General features: G+C 42.0%; 1 protein-coding gene across 3 annotated transcripts in view; it reads right to left on the minus strand.

Moving 5' to 3' along the window:
• The window catches only part of LOC141113182 (signal transducer and activator of transcription 5B), a 579,035-nt gene that overhangs the window by 25,023 nt on the left and 532,334 nt on the right, over positions 1-21,678 (minus strand). For all 3 annotated transcript variants that reach the window (XM_073606118.1, XM_073606117.1, XM_073606119.1), the window contains 2 exons: positions 14,090-14,184; positions 38-168 (listed from right to left, as the gene is read on the minus strand). In XM_073606118.1, coding sequence (XP_073462219.1) covers positions 38-168; positions 14,090-14,184 — 226 coding nt within the window. The remainder of the gene's footprint in view (positions 1-37; positions 169-14,089; positions 14,185-21,678) is intronic.

Consider the following 21,678-nt stretch of genomic DNA (forward strand, 5'->3'; position numbering starts at 1 on the left):
TGCAATTCTGATGAGTAAAAACTCACGAGGAACTTACGTAGCTCAAACTTCCATGCTATTGTGATGCCCCCAATTTCCGAGTCACTAAAGCGTAGAAGAAAAGTCCCATCCCTTTTATTCACCAACATGTCATGAGCCTGCTGCTTGTTGACAAAGCCTAAAATTGCCCTGTAAATAAAAAAAAAAAAAAGAGTAACGACATAACATTTAGGATGGATATGGAAAATCCTACCTGGAAAGAACATAGTAGGAAAAGTCAGGATACAGACTTATAACAGCACAGCAGAGTTTATGTCCACATGTAAATGCAGTAGGAATATTTCTAGCTGCACTAGATAGATATTATACCTTATATACAGTTGGGACGGAAAGTATTCAGACCCCCTTAAATTTTTCACTCTTTGTTCTATTGCAGCCATTTGCTAAAATCATTTAAGTTCATTTTTTCCTCATTAATGTACACACAGCACCCCATATTGACAGAAAAACACAGAATTGTTGACATTTTTGCAGATTCATTAAAAAAGAAAAACTGAAATATCACATGGTCCTAAGTATTCAGACCCTTTGCTCAGTATTTAGTAGAAGCACCCTTTTTAATCTAATACAGCCATGAGTTTTTTTGGGAAAGATGCAACAAGTTTTTCACACCTGGATTTGGGGATCCTCTGCCATTCCTCCTTGCAGATCCTCTCCAGTCAGGTTGGATGGTAAACGTTGGTGGACAGCCATTTTTAGGTCTCTCCAGAGATGCTCAATTGGGTTTAAGTCAGGGCTCTCCCTGGGCCATTCAAGAACAGTCACGGGGTTGTTGTGAAGCCACTCCTTTGTTATTTTAGCTGTGTGCTTAGGGTCATCGTCTTGCTGGAAGGTAAACCTTCGGCCCAGTCTGAGGTCCTGAGCACTCTGGAGAAGGTTTTCGTCCAGGATATCCCTGTACTTGGCCGCATTTATCTTTCCCTTGATTGCAACAAGTCATCCTGTCCCTGCAGCTAAAAAACACCCCCACAGCATGATGCTGCCACCACCATGCTTCACTGTTGGGACTGTATTGGACAGGTGATGAGCAGTGCCTGGTTTTCTCTACACATACCGCTTAGAATTAAGGCCAAAAAGTTCTATCTTGGTCTCATCAGACCAGAGAATCTTATTTCTCACCATCTTGGAGTCCTTCGGGTGTTTTTTTAGCAAACTCTATGCAGGCTTTCATGTGTCTTGCCTTGAGGAGAGGCTTCCGTCAGGCCACTCTGCCATAAAGCCCTGACTGGTAGAGGGCTGCAGTGATGGTTGACTTTCTACAACTTTCTCCCATCTCCCGACTGCATCTCTGGAGCTCAGCCACAGTGATATTTGGGTTCTTCTTTACCTCTCTCACCAAGGCTCTTCTCCCCCGATAGCTCAGTTTGGCCGGACAGCCAGCTCTATGAAGGGTTCTGGTCTTCCCAAACATCTTCCATTTAAGGATTATGGAGGCCACTGTGCTCTTAGGAACCTTAAGTGCAGCAGAAATTTTTTGTAACCTTGGCCAGATCTGTGCCTCGCCACAATTATGTCTCTGAGCTCTTTAGGCAGTTCCTTTGACCTCATGATTCTCATTTGCTCTGACATGCACTGTGAGCTGCAAGGTCTTATATAGACAGGTGTGTGGCTTTCCTAATCAAGTTCAATCAGTATAATGAAACATAGCTGGACTCAAATGAAGGTGTAGAACCATCTCAAGGATGATCAGAAGAAATGGACAGCACCGGAGTTAAATATATGAGTGTCACAGCAAAGGGTCTGAATATTCAGGACCATGTGATATTTCAGTTTTTCTTTTTTAATGAATCTGCAAAAATGTCAACAGTTCTGTGTTTTTCTGTCAATATGGGGTGCTGTGTGTACATTAATGAGGAAAAAAATGAACTTAAATGATTTTAGCAAATGGCTGCAATATAACAAAGGGTGAAAAACTTTAAGGGGGTCTGAATACTTTCCGTCCCCACTGTAGGGTTGCTATATGCAACCTGTGGAGAACCACAGGTCACCATGCCTTAGCAACGAAAGATCTGTGCCTCAATTTTGGATGATCTCCACCTTCTCTCCAGTCTCCCATTATAGACCACAGAAAAGATATTTACGAGCTGCCCTACTGCCTGGCAAAACTACTTGATATCATGAATGTGTGAACTACTGTTCTTCTATTCCCGTGAGCTGGCACAGCTTAAACTGTACCTCCCACCACAAGGAAAAATACTCAGCAATAGCCAATGCTGACCGACTGGTGATGACCAATAAATACATGCTCATCTGTTGATCCCTCGCCATTATGTTGATCCCTCACCATCAAGTTTGAAAAAATGTAAAAAAAAAAAATTTATTATGCATGGCCAAGCATACAATATTATTTCTTGTTGAGATTCAAATGTTAGGGTGTTTGCAATAGATGATTTTTACTCATTTGACAATACTGCAATAATAAGGTTTGTGTAAACGTGTGTTTGCTAAATTAATTACAGCTCTGTTACTATAATTACAACTGGGTCCCTGTTATACGTCCTTATTTATTATATTGTATAGAATGTACCAGAAGAACTGGGAACACTTCAAGGTAGGAAAACCCAAAACTACAAGGTGGGTAGGATCAGGGGCAAAAACTAGGCTAGGTAATCCCATTGCTGATGTTCTATTTAATAAAAAAGAAGCCAGGGTTAACCTTAGCCTAAAGAACTACACACTTAAAGCTGAACTCTAGGCAGATATAGGTATTTTCATTTTCATTCGTTTATTGAAGACAAAGTAACAGCACAGAGGAAACTACACAATTACAGGAGAGAACTTGTTACATACAGTGGATATAAAACGTGCACACACCCCTGTTGCTTTGCAATTTTTCTGTGATGTAAAAAAAATGAGACAAAGATAAATAATTTTTTAACTTTTTCCACCTTTTAATGTGACCTACAAACTGTACAACTCAATTGAAAAACAAACTGAAATCTTTTAGGTGGGGGGAAGTAAAAATAAAAAAATAAAATAATGGGGTTGCATAAGTGTGCACACCCTCTTATAACTGGGGATGTAGATGTGTTCAGAATTAAGCAATCACATTCAAACTCATGTTAAATAGGAGTCAGTACACACCTGCCATCATTTCAAGTGCCTCTGATTAACCCCAAATAAAGTTCAGCTGTTCTATTAGGTCTTTCCTGACATTTTCTTAGTCGCATCTTACAGCAAAAGCCATGGTCCGCAGAGAGCTTCCAAAGCATCAGAGGGATCTCATTGTTTAAAAGGTATCAGTCAGGAGAAGGGAACAAAAGAATTTCCAAAGCATTAGATATACCATGGAAGACGGTAATCAAGTGAAGAAAATATGGTACAACAGTGACATTACCCAGAACTGGACGTCCCTCCAAAATTGATGAAAAGACAAGAAGAAAACTGGTCAAGGAGGCTGCCAAGAGGCCCACAGCAACATTAAAGGAGCTGTAGTAATATCTGGAAAGTACTGGCTTTGTGATATATGTGACAACAATCTCCCGCATTCTTCATATGTCTGGGTTTTGGGGTAGAGTGGGAAGACGGAAGCCTTTTCTTACGAAGAAAAACATTGAAACCCGGCTAAATTTTGAAGTCCCCCAAAAGCATGTGGGAAAATAGGTTATGGTTTGATGAAACCAAGGTTGAACTTTTTGGCCATAATTCCAAAAGATATGTTTGGCGCAAAAACACTGTACATAACCAAAAGAACACCATACCACAGTGAAGCATGGCGGTGACAGAATCATGCTTTGGGGCTGTTTTTCTTCAGCTGGAACAGGGGCCTTAGTCAATGTAGAGGGAATTATGAACAGTTCCAAATACCAGTCAATATTGGCACAAAACCTTCAGGCATCTGCTAGAAAGCTGAACATGAAGAGGAACGTCATTTTTCAGCATGACAACAACCCAAAGCATACATCCAAATTAACAAAGGAATGGCTTCACCAGAATGAGATTAAAGTTTTGGAATGTCCCAGCCAGAGCCCAGATCTGAATCTGACTGAAAATCTGTGGGGTGATCAGAAGAGGGCTGTGCTCAGGAGATGCCCTCGCAATCTGACAGATTTGGAATGTTCTTGCAAAGAAGAGTGGACAAATATTGCCAAGTCAAGATGTGCCATGCTGATAGACTCATACACAAAAAGACTGAGTGCTGTAATAAAATCAAAAGGTGCTTCAACAAAGTATTAGATTAAGGGTGTGCACACTCATGCAACCATATTATTTTTTATTTTTACTTCCCTCCACCTAAAAGATTTCAGTTTGTTGTTCAACTGAGTTGTACAGTTAATAAGTCACATTAAAGGTGGAAAGAGTTCTGAAATTAGTTATCTTTGTCTCATTTTTTTACATCACAGAAACCTGACATATTAACAGGGGTGTAGACTTTTTATACCCACTGTATATAGATATTACCTGTGCAGCAATAACACAATAAAAGTAAAAACAGTACCATAAGTGTCTCATTTGTTATCATTCACATACTAAGAGGTAGCATTGTCCACAGAAGTCAAACCTGAGTTCCTCCACCCACATCCCATACTTCCTCCAAAGTCCCATACTTTGTTAAATTTGTCTGTGTGTAATAAATATATAATATACACACACAATATATATATATATTTATTTAAACTAATCTCCAGAGAGCAGTGGACAGGCATTGTAATCAGGGGTGACAATGAATTTGTCAGCTGGGACCAGAAATTGCATGTCCGTATCTGTATCAGATGGACAAAGTCTGCATGGAGTTTATTACAGCACAGACAGTTTGTATGGGATAACCGACCCTTTTTCTGTAGGCGGGTCGGTGTTAGATAAGTTTGATGGAATATGTACAGTTGAATAAGTTTGTTAATGCCAGCTTGAGATACGGACAAATGTTTTTTTCCAAATACCGTCACAATATTCAAATGTCAGGGATAGTGTAATGCCGCGTACACACGATCGGACTTTCCGATGGAAAATGTGCGATCGGAGCTTGTCGGAAATTCCGACCGTGTGTAGGCTTCATCTGACTTTTTCCATCGGAATTTCCGACAAAGTTTGAGAGCTGGATCTAAAATTTTCCAACAACAAAATCCGTTCGTGTAAATTCCGATCGTGTGTAGACAATTCCAACGCACAAAGTGCCACGCATGCTCAGAATCAAGCAGAAGAGCAGAACTAGCTATTGAACTTCATTTTTCTCGGCTCGTCGTACGTGTTGTAGGTCACCGTATTCTTGACGTTAGGAATTTCCGACCAAATTTGTGTGACCGTGTGTATGCAAGACAAGTTTGAGCCAACATCCGTCGGAAAAAATCTGATGGATTTTGTTATCGGAATGTGCAATCGTGTGTACAGGGCATTAGTATTGGCCACCTATTCCTGACTGACAAAGGAGACTTGCCTAGTTTGGCATGAAGTAGCTGAGAACACAAGGTGGAGATCAGTCTCTTGGGACCCTGAGATTGAATATCCCAATACTCTTTAATTGACAGGGTATTTAAGGTGTGTCCCAGTTAAAAACCCCTGTGGAGAACAAATGTCCCCTGAAGTTGGGCATATGTACGTGCTTGAATGTAATAGACAGATTTAACACCCCTTTAGCACACCATGCTGCAGTGTCCAGTACAGAGTTTAATTGGGCAAGCATTGGATTATCTTAAAGTAATACATTATCCAGAAGGTCCTCATAGAGAGCACTTTTCTTGACTTCTGCCCAAAATGACCTGGCTAGTCTAAGTATTGGGAATTAGGCTTTGGAACAAATTGATAATAGGCATCTAAATAAATCAAAAGCTGTTCAATTTGAAGGCCAGGTAGGCATCTGCTTTTGCATGGACAAGGGGAGAGATCCATTCAGACAAGTGTTTCAAATATTCAGCCAGGTAGAATAGCAAATCATCAGGCAAAGGTATCCCTGTCTCTTCTTTAAGTCTTTGTAAAGTACTTCAGCTTGTGGCTAGAATCAGACCAAATTAGTAAAGAGAATAAGGAATTTATTTCCTTAAAAAAAATAATTTAGGGACTTAACTTAGAGACAGTACTACGACTTAACATTAAAGTAGAACTATGGGCAAAACTTTTTATTTTCATTTTGGATAGAGCAAGGAAGAGTATAACCGTTGTCAGATTTTTTTTTTCCGCCATCGGTGTTCCATTATGTAGACTTCCCTTTAATTCCTGTCCCGTAGCCAAACAGGAAGTGACCTCCAGGTCACCAGAACGATTGTCCCAATTGGAAGATTTCTCTTCCATTACTTTTCTGGGGACAACCCCAAATTTAGAATTTTCTTTTACTTTCACTGATAATGGTAAACAGATCAAATAAAGAGGACGAGTCTCCTTAACAGGGACACAGACAGCAATAAAAATTAACAAGCATTCTAATCCCTCTTCACTCTATCCAAAACAAAAAAAAGTTTTGCTTTTAGTTATACGTTAAGGCTGCATTCACACGACAACATTTTGAATCGCGGGAAGATTTGACACAGATCTGCCCGCGATTTGAGAGTGCCGAGGTGTGAATGACAAAATAAGGGACTCGCATTTGAGTTGCCCTTGATTTGAATGACATATCAAATCGCGGTGCGCGTCTGCCGCAGGGTAAAACGTGCTGCAATCCGCATTGCGGTACGCATGTCGCCCAAAAATAGTTCAGAGCTACTTTTGGACGACATGCAACCCGCGATGACCCGCACCGCGATTTGAGGTGTCGTTCAAATGAATGGCATCTCGAATGCGAATCCCGCATTTTGTCATTTACACCTCAGTGCTGTCAAATTGTGGGCAGATCTGTGGCAAATCTGCCCGTGATTTGACAGCGCCAAACACATATTCCTTTAAATAGCAATGGGGCATTACCTACACATGTGGATCCACATGTATAAAGGTGATACTGAGGGCATTAGCGCCAACGCACATAGAAATACTTCTAACTGGCAAGTATCCTTTCTGATCCATGGAACTGAGAACGTTTAAAGGTTAAATGTGGAAACCACACCATCTAATGGACAAGTCTCCCAAGTACATGCCCATAAACATACTGCTCCAATTCTGCATAGGAGACTGCTTTTAGAAGTACAGTATAAAAATGGTTGTATATAATAGCAACAAAGTGGTGCGGGCACATAGCTTAAAACAAACAAATGTTTCAAGGTGTCAACTCACCAAAGAATTAAAAGTCACACAAGGAATAAATGCTACTCAGAAGACCAGTTGAGTCTGGTAATGTAATCCAAAAGACAAAAACAAAAGTGCAAGAAGACCAGTGTAACAGAAAAAAAAATAATGATCAATCTTCTATATGATCTTAAAAGGATATTAGGGCAATGCAAACACTAGGTCAAAATTCCTTAAAAACATGTCTGGTCTCTACGTTCCTGCCACTTCCGACCTAGCTTTTAGATTGTAAGTTCCAATGAGCAGGCCCCTCTGATTCCTCCTATATTAACTTGTATTGTAAGTGTACTGTCTGCCCTTATGTTGAAAGTAAATGAGGAAAAGAGGGGTGTATGGCGCTACCTAAAAAACTGCTGTATCAAGGAAAGAATCAAATAGAGATATTAAATTATACTATTAAGTGAGCTAAATGATATATAGAAGATTTCCTGCCTCAATAAGTGAAAAGGAGGAGGTATATCATATAAACCTAAATACCCAGCCTATAGCTCTGGGTGGTATATAGGTGTGCAGTGCAGTGGAGATGGAAAAAGGCTGTGTACAGGAGATAATCCAAGGAGAATAAGGAAAAAATGTACATGTAAAGCACCTCCAATTCACATATACCACTATCACATCTATATAGGAATTACAGATTGTCACATCAGTGGGAATCAAAAACCCCCTTGATGGGATCCTCCAAGACAAATACAATAATTGGTGCAGTGGTCCCTAGGTAATTATGGCTATTAGCAGAGAAAACACAAAGTCTCTAGTATGCAGAAGAAAAAAATTAATGAAGGAAAAAATATAAAAGTTCCATATGCATAGTGGTGTCTGCATCAAATCTGGACAATATCAAGGTGACTTTGGTGCTTAAATATTATTCCAGGTGACTTCTGTGCTCCCCCTTCAGAATTCCTACTCACCGGATCCAGATACCCCTGCAGGGGTAGTGGGCCTGTAGTGCTTATTATGGAGGTCACTGCTCCCTGATGTTCGCGATGGATGTTCCAGATATATCCTTATTGAGTAGTTGATTATGATGCCGAGTAGGTGTCTTAGGTTAGCCTGGATCCGACCACTTTAAAAAGCTCACTGCCCAGACTCTGTTCATCTGTTTCTCTGAACACAGAGTCTGGGCAGTGAGCTTTTTAAAGTATATCAAGTCAATTACCCATCACTGTTTCGTAAACTGACGGCCATGCTTGACTCCTGGTCCACCCTTCCATTATCCTGGTTTGGGAGGATTACGACCATTCGTATGACATATCTTCCGAAGCTACTATACTACTTTCGGGTCTTACCGGTCCAGGTCCCTTCATATGTCCTTCGAGTACATCAACGCAAAATCATGCAATTTATTTAGGGCTCCATAAAACCTAGGATCAACCGGCAGGTGTTATATGCTCACAAGATCAATGGTGGCCTTTCAGTACCCAACCTGCATGCCTATTATACGGCTGCGGCTATTGCCCCATTACCTCATCTTCATGAAAAGCAGCAATTGCCATTATGGGCCACTATTGATCTGGTGGATACATATCCGATACCATTAGCCTCCCTTCCTTGGCTCCCTCCAGCCCACCGCCCAACCACTATAGGCCCGTGCTTAGCCCACTCTCTTCGCTTATGGGACTCCGTTAAATATTCGGCGGGCTTGATCTCTTCGCACCTTCCCTTGTTGCGCCTTTTTCACTGTCCACTATTTCCTCCAGGCCAAGACAATGTATTGCAATTTTCGTGGTGGATTGAGAACGATTTTATTGACGTCCACTCTATGCTTACTCCCACTAAGATAATCCCATTCGCAGCCCTGCGCTCCTCTCACAATATCCCCCTCAGGGAGCACTACAGCTATGTACAAATTTCCCATTTCCTCCACACCCTCATAAAATCTCAAACCACCCCCTACATGTTAACTCCCTTCGAAAGTCTTTGCAGATCGTGACCCCAGTCCTCGAGCTTGATTTCCTTAATATATGCAGCTATAATATGCTCCAAAAGACCACCCCTGTGACCTTACCACCTTCAGTGGGAGGCGGAATTGGGGAAGAGATTGGACCCTGAGGACTGGCAGGTCATGGCTACCACACTGTCCAAATGCTCCAAAAATTTACTTTTTTTGGAAACGCTTATAAGGTTTTGTATAGATGGTATTACACTCCAGCCAGATTGGCCAGTTTTATCCCAACTTACTCCGCGGGTGTTCCCAGGAGGGTACAATGGCACACATTTGGTGGCAGTGCCCCAGGGTCTGTAGATTATGGGTCAGAGTTTATGCATTGCTTCGCAACCTCTTCCATACCAATATAAAAAGGGATCCTTTTGAAGCGATCTTGGGGAAACCGATTGTGGAGCTGCTGAGACCAGAACGCCAATTGGCATCCCACATTTTTACTGCAACTAAATTAACCATAGCAAAGGCCTGGAAATCCCCGGCTCTCAGCTTCGAGGCAGTTAAAAATCGCATAAATGATATTATGTTTAATGAAAAACTGACGGCAGTGGCATCAGACACACATGATAAATTCCTTCGGGTTTGGCAACCATGGGTAACATATTCCCATCCCTCCCGGTTTGATTCCCAGTTTGATACTCTCCCTTTAGTACGGCTCCGTCCTCCCCACCACGTGGACTACCAGTTTTCCCCCTTTTTTTTTTTTTCCCTTCTCTTTCTTTATTTTCTGATACTTCCCCCACTTTCTATATTCTATATTTTTGTTTTGTTTTGACTCGGGTTCTATTTTCAATAATTTCTCTAATTTCTCTCTTTTTACTCCCTCCTTTTTGAGTTTTTATAGCCCACAGGCTTTGTCCTACCGGGCTCAGACACATGCTGTGAATTATCTCGTGAACACTTGTTATATTTTTTTTTTTTTGTTTAGTTTTGTATTAATGAGATATTCTATACATTTCTCATTTTGTATTCAGTTGTATTATATACATTACCATTATGCTTGAATTGTGGCAGACCCTGACACTTTGGGTGCCAGTGCATGCGGATTTTATATATAGCCAAATGTAATTTGATGTCCTGTCACAGACTCTAATTTTCTAGATCATTATTAATGTTAGCTTACCATTTTCTGGACTATGTGCACTAAATGTGTCTTTCATTATCTTTTTGTACTGACATGTTAATTTATTTGTTCAATAAAAACCTTTGTACAAGAAGTATTTTGTGGTATTTGTGGGTGAGGCTCTTTATCTTCTCAGATGGTAAAGCTGCCCATTCCTCTTGGCAAAAAGCCTCCAGTTCCTGTAAATTCTTGGGCTGTCTTGCATGAACTGCACGTTTGAGATCTCCCCAGAGTGGCTCACCCATGCAGCCCATCTTTCTTCAAGTGACTCCTTATTGTGCATCTTGAAAAAGCCACACCACATGTTTTCAGAGAGTTCTGTATTTCACCTGAAGTTATTTGTGGGTTTTTCTTTGTATCCTGAACAATTTTCCTGGCAGTTGTGGCTGAAATTTTAGTTGGTCTACCTGACCGTGGATTGGTTTCAACAGAACCCCTCATTTTCCACTTCTTGATTAGAATTGAACACTGCTGATTGGCATTCTCAATTCCTTGGATATCTTTTTATATCCCTTTCCTGTTTCATACAGTTCAACTACCGTTTCCCGCAGATCCTTAGACAATTCTTTTGCTTTCCCCCATGACTCAGAATCCAGAAACGTCAGTGGAGCACTGAATGAAAGATGTAAGGGTCTGTCAGGAGTCCAGAAACTCATTGACCTTTTATACACACACACTAATTACAAGCAAAGAGATCACAGGTAAGGATGGTTACCTTTAATAGCCATTCAAACCCCTTTGTGCCAACTTGTGTGCATGTTATCAGGCCAAAATCATCAGGGTATGTAAACTTTTGATCAGGGTCATTTGGGTAGTTTCTGTTGTGATTATGATTTAAAAAGAGTAAACACAGTTGAATGAATAAATGGCTTCAGCCAAACACTAACCATGAGTGAAAGAAAATTTATTGTGTCATCATTCATAGTCTCTGAAAACAGGCCAAGAAATCATAAAGTCTGCCAGGGTATGTAAACTTATGAGCACCAGCGTAAACAATAAAATTAGGTCACTCTTGCAATGATTCTAATTAATCCAACAATAAAACAAATTCACCTTCAAAAAGTTAATCTGCTGCATTGAATCAAAGGTGTGTCTACTTTAAATAAATATTATTGGTCCTCACGAATACAGACTGAGACGCCTTACTAATGTGATTTCAAATGTATAGTAATTGTATGTACTTTGGTGTTTGTCCTCTCTCTTCTCCCTTTACAGATGACTCAAACAGTCTCCTGAAGAAGCATTCAATTGCAAAACATGTAGAGAGTTACACTAGTTTGATGTCTCTTTTACCTAATAAGGGGTGGTAACCTCTTTCTTCCCCTCTGCTTTAAGGGGTACCCCTCTGTATGCTTTGATGTATATGTGAGAGAGCACTAGTCATTGTTCTGCAAAACACTGCAATGTTTTTAAAATATGTATGTCGCTTGATTTTTTGGTATTTTTTGCATAAATAACACCTTTTGGTGTAGCGTTGAGAATTTGTAGATTTAGGACGTTGGCACTGCTCTACCCATTAAGTCTCCACAGACCATCCTGTGATGAGATCTGGCACCCTGTTTTAAATTCTACTTTAAATAAATATATAAGACAGCCACATAATAATTAAATTACCTGCACTAGTTTTCAAAGTAAAGCGTTCATTATACTATACACAATAGTGTATCATTAAAGTTAATATCAGCAATAGAAGAGCTTAAGAAGCAGCAATCATATCCATGTGCCTCAAGGCAACTGCTTTATCTGTCAGACAATTCACATCAAGGGCACTTTAATAGTATGCAGTAAACAACAGTGCACAATTTGAAATCAGTAATTAAAACTCAAAAGGCAACAATTGTACCTAAGCATCTGTCAGGCAAATAACATCAACAGTACTACATAGATCAGTGAGGCCACTAGTGGAGCTTGTGAATGGGGAAATGAGAGCGAGTAGTGGCAGCCTGGTTTCGGTCGTAGATAAACTGACAATGTCACTAGTAAGAAGGCACAGAAAGGAATTCCCCTACCCAGGTGACATCAATGTTGGTCTCAAATCTGATGAGTTTTAATCAAGAAAACAAATCTTTGTCAAGGAGGCTCCTTAAAGATAGGTATTCCTGATTGAAAAACTCAATGATCTATGCTGTACTTTTGATGTGATTTGAGCAAATAAAGATAGAGCAAAAGCTGTAGTGGAGTGCAAAGCGTAGCTTGCCCTTTGGATAGGAGAAAAAAATTGTGCTGCAATCATGAAGGACAAAAAGCCTGTTGGATGCATTATAGAGTACAACACTGCTGTAGAGTGTATGTTCATGTGCTTTTGTAATTCCAGAAAGAAGCTCAGAAATGGCCACATTCTTAATCGTGATGAGGCCCTTTTGCCCGGCCTTTCTCAAACTGAGGACCTCTGTCTTTACAGTTGAAAAGTCTTGTATTAAGGGTCTAGCAGTTCTGCAGGTAGGGAAGGCTTTGTTGGGACCCTGTGGACCTGTCACACAGGAAAGGCAGCTGAAATCTGAGTATCAGGAAACGTGCAATGTAACCACTGTTTGAAAAGCATTAGGGCTTTGACTCTCTGTGAGACCTAATATTTTTGTAACTCTCACAATTTTCAAGGTCATCAATCATCCAATAGCAGTACTCAATTTGCTTCTCAGAGACTGTCACATGGCTGGGTATTGAAATAAACACATCTTGCAAGGATGAGCTCCATCTATTTTACCAGTCAATGAGGTATTACATGCATTGACAACACCCAGTACCTAATCATAGACTTTTTTCAGAGTCATTTTAGGTGGTTTATCTGAGGATCCCCGATATTATACTTGAATCTGTGGGTAGTTGATTGCTGCTACGTGTGGCACACAACGAATGAAAAGGACAATGCCAGATAGGGTGCAAGGGTGCAGGGCAGGACATAGAGTATCAGAAATTCAGGATGGCACCCAATTCTGGTGCCTCTAGCTGCAGCCACTTATTAACGTGGTTGACTATGTGCCCCCCCCCCCCCCCCGTATATGTTTTTGTTTAAAGAAGTCTAAGAACATGAATGGGTAACCACCTCCGGTAGCCCCTATACAGCAGAGCTCAAACTGGGGGAGGCAAATCTCAGAATTAGATGGACAGAAATATAAATCTTTTGACAGATAAGAGATCAACTATATGTATTTCATCCGTGTGTTTAGCGGTTTGCCTGGAGTGCAGCTTAAACTGAAATATCTCTGACCACAGGGCAGAAAAAATGAAGGTGGTAAGAAAAGACCATCTACTTTAAGACTGGCTACAATTAGTGCAAACAAAAGGAGCAAACTTAAGTGTATGTTTGATAAATTACAGCTTTTTCTACATTTTTGGATATAGTGGGAAAGACTTCAAGCCTCTGTCAGGTTTTTATTGCGGTCTGTGTTCCTGTTGAGGAAACCTAACTTCACTGTTTCTCTTGGGGACCATTGTCACTGGAAGAGAAACTGAGAGGCAATTACATTTTGATGGTTATCATTGGAAGAGTAGAGGTAGTAGAGGTGGCATCTTCCAATGGAGACGGATGTTTTGGTGGCAATTGTTAAAGGTGGGATATACAAACATTTTAGGAAATTACACTTTATTATTGGTTTGTGTCTGCTGATGAAAGTACAAAGGGCCAAGCAAAAGGGGCAATCTCTCTGAACACAGACAACAATAGATTCTGACAGAAGTTCCATCTGTTCTCACTCTATCCAAATTGAAGGTGCAAGCTAATAGACAGCTGTGTTTTACTACTTTTCATTATCAGATAAGTTTGAATATGTCCAAAATAAAGGCAAGGAAAGTAATGTATTGCAGAGGGGTCTGAAAAGGTTTTTCCAGGCTGTGCATACCCATCATTCCAGTGAGGCTTGAGGTGCTTCTTCAAAACTTCCATCACTCCATCAAACCATTGCCAGAATGTGTAATTCCAGCCAGGCAGGTTCTCCTGGAAAAACAGAAAATAAAGCATAAACACACAAAGCATCATCAGGTCTAGCTTGAAGGGTTAGTTCACTTTTTTTTTCTTCACAAAAATTAAAAGGTGAACTCACTACATCCTCCCCACACTCCTGGTCCCCACTGCACTTACAGTATCTCACAAAAGTGAGTACACCCCTCACATTTATGTACATATTTTATTATATCTTTTCATGTGACAACACTGAAGAAATGACACTTTGCTACAATGTAAAGTACAGCTTGTATAACAATGTAAATTTGCTGTCCCCTCAAAATAACTCAACACACAGCCATTAATGTCTAAACCACTGACAACAAAAGTGAGTACACTCCTAAGTGAAAATGTCCAAATTAGGCCCAATTAGCCATTTCCCTCCCTGGTGTCATGTGACTCATTGGTGTTACAAGGACTCAGGTGTGAATGGAGAGCGGGTGTGTTAAATTTGGTGTTGTCGCTCTCACTCTCTCATACTGGTCACTGGAAGGTCAATATGGCACCTCATGGCAAAGAACTCTCTGAGGATCTGAAAAAAAAAAAAGAATTGTTGCTCTACATAAAGATGGCCTAGGCTATAAGAAGATTGCCAAGATCCTGAAACTGAGCTGCAGCACGGTGGCCAAGACCATACAGTGGTTTAAGAGGACATAATATAATATATATGGGGGGTTTGGAGGTTCCAAGTAATTTTCTAGCAAAAAAAAAAAAAAGATTTTAACTTGAAACCAACAAATGTCAGAAAAAGGTTTAGTGTTTAAGTGGTTAAACTTTCCTCATTTACACACAAAGTCTATTCCTTTGACAAACTGTTACAAAGTTTATACTTAAGTTCCGCTGCTAAAGAATGTTGTGATTCTTGGCAGACTGCCTGTTTTTTTTTTTCCTTTCTTTTGACGGCTGTGGCTTCAGAAGAGCAGAGAGAATTCTTTGCATAGAAAGAATTGTGAAACACTTTTGTCAAGATCGCAACGGAGAAAAAAATAGCGATAACGATTCTTGACGATTATTCGTGTTACTCTACGTCATATCCAGAGGTTTTCTTTGGGAAATAGACGTATGAGTGCTGCCAGCATTGCTACAGAGGTTGAAGGGGTGGGGGGTCAGCCTGTCAGTGCTCAGACTGTACGCCGCACACTGCATCAAATTGGTCTGCATGGCTGTTGTCCCAGAAGGAAGCCTCTTCTAAAGATGATGCACAAGAAAGCCCGCAGTTTGCTGAAGACAAGCATGGATTACTGCAACCGTGTCCTGTGGTCTGATGAGACCAAGATGAACCTATTTGGTTCAGATGGTGTCAAGCGTGTGGGGGAGCAACCAGATGAAGAGTACAAAGCCAAGCGTGTCTTGCCTAAGTCAAGCATGATGGTGGGAGTGTCATGGTCTGGGGCTTTCCTAAATGCTGCAGGCACAGGGGAGCTACAGTTCACTGAGGGAACAATGAATGCCAACATGTACTGTGACATACTGAAGCAGAGCATGATCCCCTCCCTTCAGAGACTGGGCCACATGGCAGTATTTCAACATAACGACCTCAAATACACCTCTAAGACGACCACTGCCTTACTAGAGAAGTTGAGGGTAAAAGGTGATGGACTGGCCAAGCATGTCTCCAGGCCTAAACCCATCTGTGGGGCATCACGGTATTCGTTGTGGCCAACAGGTACATAAATGTGCATTATTTGCTGATGATGTTCTCACGTACATCACTAATCCCCAAGTAACTTTGCCTAATTTGTTGTCCCTACTAGATCATTTCTCACAGGAGCACAAGGTCTTCAACATACACCAGCTCTGTGATGTCATCATGGAGGAGTGGAAGAGGACTCCAGTGGCAACCTGTGAAGCTCTGGTGAACTCCATGCACAAGAGGGTTAAAGCAGTGCTGGAAAATAATGGTGGCCACACAAAACATTGACAAAAAAAAAAAAACCTCGATTTGAATCGTGAATCGAGTTTAAAAAAAAAAAAAAAAAAAAAAAAAAAAAAAATCGCAGATTTTTTTTTGGGGAGAAAATCGCCGAGCTCTAATATTATATATATATATATATCTTTTGTGGTACCCAAAGAATCCCAGGCCGCCACTCAGGACTTGGCGTGTTATCTGGATATACCGTATTTATCGGCATATAAATATATATATATAAATAAGGGTTAGTGCCCACCTGCAGCCTCACCATTGACATGAATGCAGCCTCTCCATTCTTGCCATGAATGCAGCCTCTCCATTCTTGCCATGAATTATTATTATTATACTGTATTTATATAGCGCCAACAGTTTACGTAGCGCTTTACAACTTGAGGGTAGACAGTACAAATACAATACAATTTGATACAGTAGGAATCAGAGGGCCCTGCTCCTTAGAGCTTACAATCTAAGAGGGAAGGTCAAGAGATACAAGAGGTAATAACTATGGGTGATGTGCTGATTGAGAAGATAAATGTACAGTTGTTAGGTGGGGGCCAGATAGGCTTCTCTGAAGAGATGAGTTTTCAGGGATCGTCTGAAAGTGGATAAAGTAGGAGAAAGTCGGATGGATTGGGGTAGAGCATTCCAGAGGATGGGGGAGGCTCTGGAGAAGTCCTGAAGGCGAGCATGGGATGAGGTGACAAGGGAGTTTGAGAGCAGGAGGTCTTGGGAGGAGCGAAGAGAACGATTAGGTTGGTATTTTGCGACTAGGTTAGAGATGTAGCTGGGGGCCAGGTCGTGGATGGCTTTGTAAGTTATAGTTAGTATCTTGAATTTAATTTGATGACTGAGTGGCAGCCAATGGAGGGACTGGCAGAGGGGTGTGGCAGACGAGCCTGCCAGCAGCGTTCATGATGGACTGAAGTGGGGATAGCCTATTTAGAGGTAAACCAATGAGGAGGGAGTTGCAGTAGTCGAGGCGGGAGATGACCAGGGAGTGGATTAGAAGCTTTGTGGTGTCATTGGTTAGGAAGGGGCGTATCTTGGAGATGTTGCGAAGATTGAGGTGGCAAGCTTTGGATAGTGATAGAATGTGGGGTCGAAAGGTTAGTTCAGAGTCCAGGATTACACCTAGGACCTTGGCGTGGGGAGATGGGTTGATAGTTGAGCCGTTGATCTTGACAGGGAAATCAGGGGAAGTGGCACCTGAGGGAGGAAATATCATGAGCTCGGTTTTGGATAAGTTGAGTTTGAGAAAGTGATGTGACATCCAGGCTGATATGTCTGCTAGTAAGTTGGTAATGCGTGAGGAGACAGATGGAGAGAGCTAGGGGGTGGAGAGATAGATTTGGGTGTCATCAGCGTAGAGATGATATTTAAAGCCGTGGGAGGCAATCAACTGACCCAAGGAGGTGGTGTAGATTGAGAAAAGGAGAGGTCCAAGAACAGAACCTTGGGGGACCCCAATGGAAAAAGGAAGAGGAGAGGAGGAAGTAGAGTTGTAAGTGACACTGAAGGAGCGGTGGGATAGGTAGGATGAGAACCAGCGAAGAGTACAGTCACGGAGACCAAAGGAGTGGAGTTTTTTGAGGAGGAGGGGGTGGTCCACTGTGTCAAAGGCAGCAGAGAGATCCAGGAGAAGTAGTACAGAATAGTGTCCATTGGCTTTAGCCATTAGTAGGTCATTTGAGAGTTTAAGGAGAGCAGTTTCCATGGAGTGTTGAGGGCGAAAACCGGACTGAAGGGGATCAAGAAGTTTATTCATGGTCAGATGGTCGCTTAGTTGGTTGTAGACCAGTCTTTCAAGAAGTTTGGAGGAGAAGGAGAGTAAGGAGATGGGACGTAAGTTGTTGAGATTGGTGGGATCCAGTGAGGGCTTTTTTAGTATGGGGGTGATTAGCGCATGTTTTAGAGAGTTTGGGAAGATGCAACAAGAGAGGGAGAGGTTGAAAATGTGAGTTAGAGAGCGTAGAATCGAATGCATGCAGCCTCACCATTCTTGCCATGAATGCAGCCTCACCATTCTTGCCATGAATTCAGCCTCACCATTCTTGCCATGAATGCAGCCTCACCGTTGCCATGAATGCAGCCTCATCGTTGCAATCAGTGCGGCCTCATCATTGCAATCAGTGCAGCCCCACCATTGCATCCAATGCAGCCCCACCATTGCATCCAATGCAGCCCCACCATTGCAATCAACGCAGCCCCACCACTGCAATCAACGCAGCCCCGCCATTGCAATCAATGCAGGCCCACCATTGCCATGAATGCATCCCCACCATTGCCATGAATGCATCCTTACCATTGCAATCAATGCCATGAATGCAGCCTCACATGTGCCATGAATGCAGCCTCACATGTGCCATGAATGCAGCCTCCCCATTGCCATGAATATAGCCTCACCATTGCCATGAATATAACCTCACCATTGCCATGAATGCAGCCTTACAATTGCCAGAGAAGAGCGGCCTGACCGATGCCCATCTGCAGCCTCGGAGGGGACAGGGAGGGGGCAGGAAGAGTGCCGACAGATTACATACAGGAGAATCTCCTGTTTACTCAGTGGCCTCTTTAATACAAAGTTCCGCCACCTATGATAGACAGAACAGTCATCCAATAGTAGCCCAGGAGACGACACTTCCTATTACAGATGCCGCAGAGTAAACAGGAGATTCTCCTGTATGTAATTAGATGGCACTCGTCCCGCCCCCTCCCGGTCTTCTCTGAGGCAGCGCCGATAAATACGGAATATATCCAAATTACCAGGGGGGCCGTATTAAACAGGAACGCGGGCCGTAATTGGCCTGCGGGCTGGACATGCCTGGTCTAAAACAAGTCTTCTAACCCATACTGGTTGGTAAAGAGTATGCAAACACTTTTTTGAGATCTGACAAAACTCAAATGGAGGGTGAAAAAACAATTTCAGCTTGGATAAGATGTTCCTACGCCCCCTGTGAATTTGGGCCAGCCTTCATAAGCTAAGTTAGAGTCCACCACACATGAAAAAATAAGGTCTTTTCCACATACAACTTGATTAGATGTACAGTTGTGCTCATAAGTTTACATACTCTGGCAGAATTTATGATTTCTTGGCCATTTTTCAGAGAATATGAATGATAACACAAAAACATTTCTTTCACTCATGGTTAGTGTTTGGCTGAAGCCATTTATTATCAATCAACTGTTTACTCTTTTTAAATCATAAACAGAAACTACCTAAATGACCCTGATCAGAAGTTTACATACCCCAGTTCTTAATACCGCGTATTGCCCCCTTTAACATCAATGACAGCTTGAAGTCTTTTGTAGTATTTGTGGATGAGGCTCTTTATCTGCTCAGATGGTAAAGCTGCCCATTCCTCTTGGCAAAAAGCCTCCAGTTTCTGTAAATTCTTGGGCTGTCTTGCATGAACTGCACGTTTGAGATCTCCTCAGAATGGCTCAATGATATTGAGGCCAGGAGACTGAGATGGCCACTCAAGAACCTTCAATTTATTCTGCTGTAGCTTTTTTTTTTCAGGTCGGCGGTGGCAGTGGGTGACGTGATTGACAGTAGATGTACATTGGGGACATTGTTTTTTTATTTTTTAAATATAGGACTTACTCATTAACATGGGGGGGGCAGGATCTGGGGGGCTTCCAGATTCTGAATAAGCCCCCCGCCCGCAGACCCCCCCCAACAACCACCAGCCAGGGTTGTGGGGAAGAGGCCCCTGTCCCCATCAACATGGGAGCTTTCGGGTGTGGGGGGCTCTGCCCCAAAGCAACCCCACATGTTGAGGGCATGTGGCCTGGTAAGGTTCGGGGGGGGGCGCATGCTCATCCCCTACCTTTCCTGACCTGCTCGGATAAGGGTCTGGTATAGATTTTGTTTTGGGGGAGGCACACCATATTTAAAAAAATGTTGGCGTGGGGTTTCCCTTGAAATCCATACCAGATCCGAACACGTGCGTTTTTGGTGCGGGTCCATTGAAGTCTTTTACACGCAAAACGCAATTTGCCGCAGGGAAAAAGGTCCCTTACCCTTTTCAAAAACGGCTGAAAAATGCATTGATGCGAACGTGTACCATAGGAAACCATGGTTTGCAAATTGCAAAACACACATTGGTATGAACCTAGGGTGATATTCTCACATACCCCTTAGGTTTGGTGATGTCTTACTTTGAAGTTCCCTAAGGCCTATGAAAAAAAACAAAAAAAAAAAACAAGCTCTAGGAAAGTATCTGCACAAATTTCAACAAGAGTTAAGCAGTTTTTTGGAGGTCTTCAAAGCAAACTTCAGATCCAATAATGGGATAGTAAACATAGATCTAAATAGAAGAGCTGTCACTTTAAACCAGCTGCTAAAAGGCTTCAGCAGTATTTCAACAAACTTCCAGCAGTGCTAAAGCTTACTAAAGCCTGATAACAGCATGTTTAAAGTTTATAGACAGCTGGGAAATTATTGCAAACTGTCCATAAATTTATGGACAGTTGGCAACCCTTCCAGGGGCTCCAGGCTAGGGAAGGGGGTGCCTGATACATAAGGCAGCAAGTAAACATGTTGTCCTTAAAGTTGAGGCAGAAAAATGGCCTTCGCAGTTTGTTGTGTTTGGGGCTGCATTACCGCAGACCAGTCAAGGTGCCCATGCCAACCCGTGTCCACGGTCGAAAGCAGCTAGAATGGGTATGTGAGCATCACAACTGGACCACATAGCAAAAAAAGGAGGCAGCCTGGTCCGATTAATCATTTTTAGGCCCCTTGCATATAGGGTCACCTAGAAACAATGCTTCCTTCCTGGCATGTTAATATGGCTGGGTGAGACAGGTGCAGCGTACAACTCCACTGCTGGCTGCCTGTCAAAGTCTCAAAAAATACAAAAACAAAAAAGAGGCGTATAAACACCCAGAAGCTACCTCCTCATAATTTATTGAACATATACAAAAAACGAAAGCATCAAAACCTCCCTGCCTGTCTTAAGTCAATGGCAGGCGGTGGCTGAATGCTGTACCGTGTGGCACCTGCAAACTTTCGTCCCTGATTGCAGGGTCCTAAACACGGGTACCACTCAGTACAGTTCAGCTATATGTTAAGTTCTATGCCTAAATGGGAAAATTTCTCCACAAACAGTTAGGGCTCCCAAGATCTTTTGCAATAATGTGCAAGTAATGTCAAGTAATAAATAGTAGTAGTGCAATAGTAGTGCAAGTAATAAATAGCACATTTAGCTTGCATAGCATCCCTCCACCAGCACTAAGATATCCAGGATCCCCTTGTCACTTTGTTGCTGGCAAGTCCATCCTTTCCTGGTTTTCTTTCAGATTTGGAGTCTTTAGACATCCTAAATTGGCTGAGCTGATACCACCTGCACATGTGCAATAAAGTTGCTTCCTCCCAGCACCTATGGCATACTGAGACTGTAAACTAAGCTGTGCATGTGCAGCTTCATGTACACTGCTGCTGGTAAAAGGACGTTTAGGAGCAGTTGGGCGTTTTTTTCAGCTGCCCCTGAACTCTCCTCTGTTATCTTATCAGTACATGTACATAGGGTTGCAAACGTGGCTAAACGCAGCATGTAAACATGGGCAAAACGGAC

The sequence above is a fragment of the Aquarana catesbeiana genome, linkage group LG12 (assembly GCF_042186555.1).
Source record: "Aquarana catesbeiana isolate 2022-GZ linkage group LG12, ASM4218655v1, whole genome shotgun sequence".
In the NCBI taxonomy this organism is placed as follows: domain Eukaryota; kingdom Metazoa; phylum Chordata; class Amphibia; order Anura; family Ranidae; genus Aquarana; species Aquarana catesbeiana.